Source organism: Rhyacophila brunnea, unplaced genomic scaffold, assembly GCF_057557595.1.
Source record: "Rhyacophila brunnea isolate RB1 unplaced genomic scaffold, BYU_Rbru_1.0 scaffold_4, whole genome shotgun sequence".
NCBI classification, from domain to species: Eukaryota; Metazoa; Arthropoda; class Insecta; order Trichoptera; family Rhyacophilidae; genus Rhyacophila; species Rhyacophila brunnea.
The window spans coordinates 14,162,210-14,173,581 of record NW_028233068.1 but is presented as its reverse complement, the minus strand read 5'-3'; the positions used below and the strand labels follow the sequence as shown (position 1 = coordinate 14,173,581).

The following is an 11,372-nucleotide window of genomic DNA, read 5'->3' as shown; positions in this document are numbered from 1 at the left end:
TTGGGAATTTTTCAACCTGTCTCATTTGCAACACATTTTCACTGACCATAGACAAAAATGTATGAAATACGTGAAGCCGCGTTGTGTGCGGGATGCGTTGTCGGCGAAAACGTAAATTTATAAATTTTTATTTTGACAGTTCTCGTCGCGCCAAACGTTTACGAAATTTCAACCACGGTAAAATAAATGTGAAGACAAAATGAGCGAAGAAATAATCATCCATCATCTACTGGCAGGCACAATCCGTGACCGGATCTGTAGAATATGCTTCACTGAATCCGATGAACTTCAACCTATTTGCGAAACAATAATCGAATATGAAAACATTAGCATTAAAGATATGTTATTGAATATCTCTTCGATTGAGGTATGTTACCATGCCAATTATTGTTTTATTAATAAAGAAAACAACAAGTGTCCAAATATAATCCGATGATTGCCTATTAATTTCACATTAAGTAGTTATGGAACAATATCACCTAAGATGAATTGTATAGAAAAGGAGAAAGTACTTGTGTGTGTATACATACATTAAAGGCAATAGGTTCTATACGTTTATCCTGCATACAGCGGCAAACACATTTTGAAAATAGCCGATATACTGGATTATTTGTTAGTTTGGGTTAGGTTATCCTAACAAATAATCCAGTATATCGGCTATTTTGAAAATATGTTTGCCGCTGTATCCAGGATAACCGACTAGTACCAGCCAATATTAATATCGGTATATTTGCAGTGTTTATTTCAGGGTACTCAGAAATAACGGGAACTGAAATACCCAACGGGTAAGGAGTAACAGGCAACCGATCTCGAGTGTGGAAGAATATGAGATAAACTTAAACACATGTAAAGAATAAACTTGTCCTTCGTTCTGAAAACTGCTCTCGGTTTATACGGTTATTTGAAGGTTACAACACACCATAATGTATGGTTCATTTTCGTAGGACCCTCACAGATTCAAAACCCTGCGTTAAAATGTAGTGTATTGGGAAATAGCCTATCGGAATTCTATTTATTAGTTCTGTTGTTTAAATATATGGGGACCCAATAAGTCTAGTCAACACCTAATTCCTATACTGAAAATTAGATAATACAATGTCAACCATATAAAATAAAATTTGTAACCGCGCTCGAATGAGATTGAAATTCCAAATGCTGTGATATTTATAAAATGAATTGTATGTATTTTCAGGTGTCAGATGGAGACAGTTTACCAGAGCGCGTTTGCCCAGCGTGCGCGGAGAAAACTTTTGCAGCATACTCGTTCCGACTTCAGTGTGAAGAATCCGAAATGGTCTTAAAAAACTGTATAACTTGCCTCTACGAACAAGTCTTAGACATTTCTGCCGATTCCAATAATTCTTCTGACAAAGATACCATCCTCATTGTTTTGCCTGAATCAAAGAATGAAGACGGAGAAACTGATGTATTTCAGAAAACACATGAGACTGTCGGTGATGATGCCAATAATCTATTGTTTCTAAATAGCAACCTAAAGCAAGAAATCAAAGATGACGATAGTGAGTTGAGTTTTTTGGACATACTAGGTATAGAAAATAAAGTTTTACCCATAATCAAACCGAATAGCAGTCAGGATGATGATTACCACCCAAATAATGATTCCGTGAAAATCAAACGAAGGAAAAAAGTTATTATGTTCCGCGCTGGAATAAACAGACGTAATCAAAGAAAGCAAAGAAATGCATATGACTGCACTATGTGTTTTAATACTTTTGGCAGTTGGGAACAACTGAAACGGCATGAAAAATCACATCCTGATAATGCCAGGCATGTCTGTAGAATATGTCACAGGTCATACCGTAAAGCTAGCATTTTAAAAAGACACATCGTCACTCACACCGGAAAGAAAAGCTTCATTTGTAATATTTGCGGGAAAAGTTTCTATCATAGAAACGCTTTGAAAGCTCACATTAGATATCACCAAGAAAAGAAGTACGCATGTAGAGTGTGCCATAAGAAATTTTATTTCAGACACATGCTATTCGATCATGTCAATACTAGTCATCCAACCGAAGCCTCGAGTTATGAGGATCAAATCACAAATGACATAAAAGAAGAATATAACAGCGATGAAGAAGTTTCGCAAGCCAATATCAAAACTGAATTCGATTGCACAATGTGTCTGGATACTTTCAGTAGTAATGATGCGTTAAAAGTTCACATTCTGACTCATCCGGAAGGAACACGTCATTCGTGCAGGATATGTAACAAATCTTATCTGGAAGTCGGAACACTGAAGAGGCACATGGTGATTCACACGGGGAAAAAGTCATACCTTTGCACTGTATGCGGCAAAGCCTTCTTTTATCGAAACATTCTGAAGGCTCATATGATTTATCATAGCGAAAAGGCGCACGCTTGTACAAAGTGCGAGAAGAAATTTCATACGAGGCATATTTTACAAGAGCACCTGAGATTAGCACATTCCCGAGACAAGTATAGCTTCATGTGTGAAGTCTGTGGAAAACTGTGCAGCTCCCGTAGCCGACTGCTCATTCACAAAGACAGTCACAGCAAAATATGCTGCCCCAAGTGTGGAAAGAGCTATAAAAACATGCGCTATTTTAAAGCTCATCAGTTGAAACATGAAGGATTACCGGAATCTAAGAAATCCTTTATATGCGATTACTGTGGAGAAGAGAGGAACCTGAAAACACTTTTAGAACTTCATATTTTAAGTAAGCACCTTCAAGAGCGCCGGTATAAATGTCAGATTTGTAACAAAGGGTTTTACAGCAAAGGCAGCTTAAATGAACACGGTATTGTTCACACAAGAGAGCGCCCTGTCCAATGTGAAATCTGCGACAGAAGATTCGTGAACAAAAAGGCGTTGATGTTACACAACCGTCTTCATACTGGTGAAAAACCATATCCCTGCTCCATCTGCGGAGAAAGATTTCTCTCAAGCAGTCGGCGCTGTGTCCATGAAAAGAAGCATGGTGAAAGAACTGAACATTGCCCTTTAGAATATTGTAATTCCAAGTTTCATAATCGAAGCGACTTGCGAAAACATTGGTTACTGCACGTGAAGAAGTTAAAGCAAGGTCAACCCGACACACTCATTGAAGACTCACTCTTATTGCCACTTTAATTTTTTTTTTAATTTCAATGAACAAAAATAATACAGAATGAATTTTGATCCTATAGATAAATAACTAAGGCACGGACCTGTGCAGAAGCGCACAGAGTAGGGATGGATAATTAGTACATCCTTACCTCGAGCATGTTAACGTCAGTATGTGTTATATAAAAAGTCTGTTTTACACGATTCAATCGTATATTTAATGTGACCGAATATTTAAAAGTTATGAAAAACAGTACAATTTGGAGTATAATAAAGAAGGGTAATACATTATTCAGTTCTCCAAAAACCAACAATTCTGGGTACACAATTTTTGCAAAGGAGCCATTCGTCGCAAAATTAATGAATTTTACACTGTATGCAAAGTTATTCCTACATTAAAAAAACTATAGATAGCATTGAAAAAGAGTGATATATTGGATTGCAGTAGAGAATACTTGGGGAAACTTCTCGCAAAACTCGGCTTTCGATGGAAAAAGTCTCAGTCAATTGTTGATTGAATGATTTGAGATTGTTTCATGGAGAGCTCGGTTTTTGAATAGTGTTTGTCATTATCGAATGGAAGGACGTCCTTTAATATCTTGACGAGACATGTCAATGCTGGACATTCCATCTCTGAATGTTGGCAGTTAGAAACCGAAAGAGGATCACTTAAGCCGATAGGCAAAGGTGCTCGATTAATAGTCGCACACGCAGGAGGAGATTTTGGGTTTTCCCGGGAAGTCTATTGAGTTTGATGAAATGATTTTCAGAGTATGTGTTTTTACAACAACTTTACTAAAAAGACATTATTTGTAAATTATAAAAAAATTGGGTCATCCATATATTTAATAATTATGTATACTGTTCACTTCTACTTATTAAGTCATAATTTGTGTTCTCCAAATTATTTAATTAATAAATACCTGCAGCAATATAATCAGTTAATGGTTTAATGATTTATTTCCTTCCAAACTCAATAATTATCCAGTATTAAATTAACCTAACTATCATAAAAATAATTAAAAGGTGAAATTATTTGAAATATTTTTTTTATTGTTAGTTATCGAATAATAATTGGATTTCTAAGTGAATTACTGAGGATAGTGTTGTTATAAATTAAAAACCTAATTTCGCCGGATGTTTTCTCAAAAAATGACAACACAGGTCTTTTACACGCGACTACAGCTACTTCCTGTAATCGCCGAGATCTTGTTGTGGACAGTAGTTTAATAATTATTCATATTGTAAGTAACTTTGACGATTTGCTACGTGTAATACGGGCTGTTCTCTTTTTAGTCGCTCCCGTACTGGCTGAAAACAGCCGAACCCAACCGAACATGGTTATGTCGTCGACTATAGTTATATATTATTTTTATGAATAAAATTTCTTATTTTGTGCGTAGAAATGAAATTGTTTGTTAATGTATTTATTAAGTCTGGTTCTTTACGCATATATTGACACCATAATTGCTCCGATCAGATGAGGCATTCTCTCACTACAGTGGTCTCAAGCATTATAAATCGATAAAAATTAAAGGTCCTGATAAGGTTAGTGCGATAATATTATATGTGACGAATAAAGCCTAAAGACCAACCTATGCAATTATATATTTACATTAAACGTATTTTCCTGCTATTTTTTATACGGTGCGATCTGTCATTTATTATCATGTATTTTTCTCTCTTCAAATGCGTGCAATGCAAAATCATCTCGCGTGCCATAAGTTCGCTACCGCTGCCCTACATGGAGTGGAGGTAATATTATTATTATATACTATGTCCAATCCTAAGATCATATGGCCCTCCACAGAGTGAAGGTTTGTATTAATAGATTTTTGTTTTTATGAGAAATATAATATGTTAGCCGGTAACCGTACAAAATAGAACAGCGATAAACGGAACTACGACAATTCTGGGATAGGGAAAAAATAAAACATTCATTTTTGTCATATCTATTTATTAAATACTTATAAAATATATAATCACTGCATGTTGGCTATTCGGCTATCACTGTTCTGTTTATTTATGGAACCATGTTAGCCACTTACTCAACCTATTAGGTCCATACAGACTCCAAATACAAATTGAAAAACAATATGTATTTGTCAGACTTCCATGTCATTATAAACTGACACGTAAGCCACTCGACTAACTTAACAGACTTTTTATGAAGATTAAATGACAGCTAGTTGCGATATTTGCGGTAATCGAACCTGCACTCACTACTTGAGAGATGTACACCCTGGGCATTGTGGGGCTTCAATCATGTTGTGTTGCACAGAAAGATGTCGAATCTTCTTCCAGAGTAAAGCCTACTATGATATTTTGACATGGCACCTTTGTATGGGTATCAAAATTAATGGTCCCCTTTTGCCATAATTTTGATTTTTATCAACATCTTTGGTTGTGCATCATTATGTTGTATTGACAATATATTATATAAGCATGCAATAAAACAACACATTTAATAAAAAAATAGTTTTTATTACCAACAATAATAATTTTGATATAGAAGAAAAATGTCTAGATACAGTCTACAAAAATTTCATTTAACAATGTAAAAATATATATATATAATATTAATGTTGATTTATATATACTGCAGTAACTTGTTTAATAATAATTGACTATTAGATTTATTCATGACTATGAACACAAACAAGGATTTATACTGGCTAGGAATAAATTTTGATGACTAATTTTAAAAATAAATTTTCTTATAGAGAAAATAAACAAATCTGAAATGCATTCTTATTTGTTATTCTTTAATTATTCAGTGTAAATGAGGTAGTAATTGTGAATTACGTTGATATAAGTGAATAAAATCATGGAGCAATATTGCATAATAATTATTACTGACTTGATGTAGGTGTTCAAATATTCTTGGCTTTTGATATTACGAGAATATGGGAAATACTTATGATGGAGTCAAAACACGGCCATGTATAAAGTATAACATCAATATTCGGTGGTCCTATATATGGTAGCTATCAAAATTTTAATTGAAATGTATTATTAAATGACATGACATATAATATAACGTCACCGTTCAGGCAAAAGTCACCAACCCTAAAAACATAGTTTTGAGATATCGCAATTTGAAAGTTTGAAAATGCAGGAAAAATCAGATTTTAATGTTTTTAAGGTTTTATCTACATTAAATTATTTTCTCATGTCTTCTTAATAGCTCAATTATGGTTTGGTGACTTTTACTTGTTAATAATCTGAACAATGTTAGCCAAAAGAAGGATCAGTAAAACTCACCATCTATAGTATAGTGACTTTTGCTTGTATATTTATAACGAAGGATTTTTTTTTTTTATATGGTCAATAATGTCTATTCACCTATAATGACTTTTGCTTGTTAAGATTTTATCGAAAGTCATTTAGTGAAAAACAAATAATTCGGATTTAAGCAAAATTTTACTAACTAATGTACCGTGGTGAGTTTTGCATCTTAAAGAACATAATTTTACGCTTCGGGTGACATACTCAACTCAAAACTGCCATTTTCAGGGTTGGTGACTTTTGCCTGAACGGTGTCGATAAATTGAGTATCTTAAAAACTGTGATGATTAAGGCTGCAAAGTAAAAGATGACCTAATTTGTAGTCGGATTATTTAAAACAAAAAAGAGGGATCGGAAGGCAATTGAGGCCTCTGAAATATGGCGTTGGCGCCGAATGCTTCGTATTTTTTGGATAGAACACAGAACGAACCGGTAAATCATCTAGATTCTAGAGACTGCAGATATAGGAACGGCATGCAATATGTCTGAGACGCATTCTGCAGTTTTTTGGACATATTGTTCAGCGCGAACCGGATAACTTCGAGACTGGTGGTTTTGGGTAAGCCTCAAGGCAAGACGAAGTAGAGAAAGAGCGTCGGCGCACTGGAGCAACCAAGTAAAGGAGCTTACGGAGGGCAGCATTCACTCTGCCCCGAGAGAAGCAGAGGATTGTGAGGGGTGAAAAGTCTTGGTCGCTCGAAAGATGAAAAAATTTCAAGGTGGTCACGATCCTCAGTCATGATGGAACGACGAAGAGAGAAAATAAAAAAATAATGTGGAGAAGAAATAATTTTTATAGCTACGAAGTAGGACCATTGAATTTTGGTGATAAATTTTGATAGACTTGATCAAAATCATTGTTTAAGTGATTCATTAGTTGACAACTATTAGAACACAGCAGTGATGGGTATGCATAAAATTTTTGGTAAAATGTAACTAGGACGTGGGAAAACATGTTACAAATGCTGGTAATCGAGGAGCTCGGTTGAAGAGGGGCTTTCGTGCTAACTATAGATGTCACTATAGATAGCATCATATTATGTAATTATGTTTCCCCAATTTTTTCTGTAGGCCACAGAATATCCATTTAGTATTATTGTTCAGGAGTTATTATTATTTTCTGAATGACTTTAATGAGGTTTTTCTTATATGTGAAATTTCATGAAACATTTTGCTTGTTTGTAGTACCTACTATTTATTGTCCAGTTAAGGCTACAATATGTTTTCTACGAAGGGCTTAAAAAATTCTAGTGACCGCAGTACATATTCTTACAAAGCTTTTCGAATGGAGTAATTTCAGTCTATTTAATCTCAATTCATAGCTAATAACTTATTTCATATAGGAAACAGAAGTCATGGAATGATATTAATAATATTAAAACATATTTTGTTAACATTGAACTGTGACATATTGTAACATTTTTTATTTGAATGTGGACAAAACTGTTGTATTATGTGAGTATTGGAGCAAACTATTAGAGCTTTTACAATCCTTGTATACAGTACTATGCACTTATAAACTCCATGCATGTATTAGCATTATTTAGGTGCATCATTGAGTTACCAGTTCAGGCACTTATATCCATAAAAATAGTACGTTCACCAATGTCAGTTTGGTCACACATGAAGTAAGTAAGCTGCACACAGTTTCGTACAAATATAGAGAAGCATTAAAATCGGTCATTGGTATTATAATATATGCAAACATAATGTGAACTAATCAATCAAATTGATCTTATTGATGATAAACAAATTTGGAATGAGACAAAACCATTTTCAATGGAATATCTACCGCAGACGTGATGGAAAACTTAAAATGCAAGCATAATTCAATTGCCTGTGAAAAGTAACTCCTTTCAGACGTTTTACATAATTTATTTTTGCACCCAGGTCACTGTGATTCACTTGTATGAATTTTCGTTAAAATAAACTAAATAATTAAAAAAATATAATACAATACAAGTTGATTTTAGAAGAACTGTGTACAGCTTATGATAACTCAACGATTTACATGAACTATTCACTCCTTAGTTTGATTGTGCTAATGGATACCGTTCCTATAGAGGTTAGACTACTTGAAACGCCATAATTATTTTCAATAAATAAAATGGATGAAATTTACTCGATAAAAAGACAATACTTAAAATTCAACAATATTAAAACAGTTTTTTTTAATGATAAATGGATGTAAGTAACTGGTATTAGATCCATGCTCCGGTCCAAATACGCATTGAAAAACAACATGTGAATTTGCCACACGGGATTTGAACATGACACCCACGACTTCATAAGGGCCACATTATATAAACTAAACAAGAAGAGTAGTCTTAACGGAAAATTAAAAAAAATTTGGTACTTGAAGTAGTCCGACTATATAGGGATGATGTAGCATATTGAGGATTGAGAAACGACACCTAGTAAGTGACAAAATAACAACTTTACAGGAGGGAAAAAATTCGCCTGCTCACTATGTATTTGATATTACAAATCAGTGTTTTTGTCATCTATAGTGAATATATTATATATAGGATTAATTATATGCATCTGACAGGTTGCTGGTGGCAGACAAATGATGCATTTACGAGTCATCATTAGTTTTATAGTAGATATGAGATATCGTTTCAGATATTTTTTTAAACTAAATATTTTTTTTAAAATTTTCAGCTTTAATCAGTAAATGCCGATAATATCAATATATTCAATAATGCAAAAAACGTATTTTAAACAAAATGTCACTTACGAGGTGTTTATTAACCTACGATATAAAATACCTGACAAGAAAGATATAACATATTGTAATTCTGTGGTCTTTGGTCAATTATGATAACTGTAATGTTGGTAACGATTATAACTGTACATATGAATTTCATTTTCAAGAATGACCTCACATTCTGCCTCAAGCGCAGGATGTTACACCAATGATAAGGCAGCGAATGGGAGTATGCAAAGTAAATAAGTATGCCAAAACTCTTAAATGGAGATGGGCAAGACACAACATAGTTCGTAGATATTGGTACCCGAGGGATATAAGACGACCGAAAGGCCACCTCAGGGTGTGTAGGATTGATTAAATATTAAGATTCGGTGGAACTACGTTGCAGTGAAGAAGAAGAAGAAACTGAGAAGAGTGACAAGTGTGACGAGGCATTGAACAGTAGATCGAAACAGGCTGGTGATGATAATACGGTTTTACTAAGTCTTCTCTATTATTTCAATTGAAATTAACGCATGGTTAGTTGTATATAATTTAACATTGCAGTTTCTTTTCTAAGTTTACAGAGAGAAGTTAAAGTTTCGAACTTATCCACTCCAAAGAGCACAGAATTATTTGTAGTTATCAGTGATCAAAATTGAGTTTAAACAATGTTAATGAGCTTTTGGTAATACAACTTAATCCCATTTTATGATACAATAAAAAGATATATGTAACAAATTTTAGTAGATAATGTTTCATGTTATTTCATCACAATGTAGCTTGCATAAATGAGCAGGAATGCAATAAACTGAATATGTATATTTTAAAGAATTAGATTTTCAGCAACACGTCTAATAATTATATCCTAAACATCTTAGGGCCAAAGCACACTGTGGCGTAGGTAACGCGAGGGACTCCTTTTGTCAGTTACTCTGCGCACAACGGTGTGTCCCTCGCACCACTTTCTGTGTTTTAGCCCTTGGGGTAAATTTACCACAAGTAGGATACGTAAAATGTTGGTTTTGGCACTATTGCGCGTAACGTACGGGCTGACGTGTGAAGTTCGAAAGGTATTAATAATTATTAATTTAACATTGTACTATTGACAATATTTATTATTCGTCAATGTTTTTATTGCCAGTTAATTTTCTGTTACTATTAATTTTACAATCAAATATGGCACAACAAAACATTTTTGATGTACATTGTATTTGAATCAAACTATCAAAAAATTGCCCCGCGTTATGTCACAGCAGATATCAGTGGCGAAGGGTGGAGGTAGGCAGTGAAGATCCGCCATAAATAGTGCACATTAAACTCTGTCACTCATATGTATTTGTTTTCATTGAAATAAGAATTTACAGATGCTGTTGGTTAGTTTTTAAAATTCAATTAAACCCTGCGAAAACCAAGCCATAATAGATAATAGTCAAAAAATACCCATCTATCAATAAAATATCTAAAATTATGCAATTAAATCATATATAACTTACATATTTTATAGATAGAATAATATTTTTTATCTATTATAGTTTGGTTTAGGCAGGGCTCAATGAATTTTAAAATATGAACCAACAATATGTGTAATAGTTATTCTTAATCCAACGAAAATAAATAAGTATGAATGAAAAGTGGGCACAATTTTGTCGTATCGCCTAAAATAAAGCAAAACTATTATGGTTTGGTCAGGCAGGGTTTAATTGATTTTTAAAAACTAAACACCTGTAAATTTTAGTTTTATTTCAATAAAAACAAATACATATGACTGACAAAGTTTAATGTGCACCATTTATGGCAGATCTTAACAGCCTACCTCCACCCTTCGCTACTGGCAGGTGTTTGTAAAAAGCTACACGGTACAATAGTTGTAGTAAATTTACCTCTTGGGTAACATGATGATTATTTTATTTGACAGTAACAAACACTAGATATTTTTAATCTCTTTGGTGACAATTTTGAAACCACATTTAAAAAAAATTATGGCACATTTTGTACAGCATGATATGTCAATAATGCTCACAAAAGGTAACTGCATACTTATAGGTATACTTACAAATTTTATTGCTTAATTTTTTTCAACCTAAATAACATAAAACCAAAAATTTCACCATACATTAATGAGTAACATTCTTATGGACTAGATTAATATTTGGTTTTTAAAATCCATAATATTATGTATCAAGATAAATTTAATAACAATATTCTAATAGCAAGTTACTACGCAATAAGAAAATTATTAATCTTTCAATATTTATAATATGTAATGTAAATAAAATATATAATAGGTAGGAGAATATTTAATTA

General features: G+C 33.3%; 1 protein-coding gene across 1 annotated transcript; it reads left to right on the top strand.

Annotated features, from left to right (window-relative positions):
- The first annotated feature begins 47 nt into the window (after positions 1 to 47).
- On the top strand, positions 48 to 4,022 carry LOC147066922 (uncharacterized). The gene is made up of 2 exons (XM_085953683.1): positions 48 to 367; positions 1,193 to 4,022. Exons 1-2 carry the CDS (start codon positions 200 to 202, stop codon positions 3,110 to 3,112), a joined length of 2,088 nt encoding a protein of 695 aa, XP_085809809.1. The 5' UTR covers positions 48 to 199; the 3' UTR covers positions 3,113 to 4,022.
- The last annotated feature ends 7,350 nt before the right edge of the window (positions 4,023 to 11,372 follow it).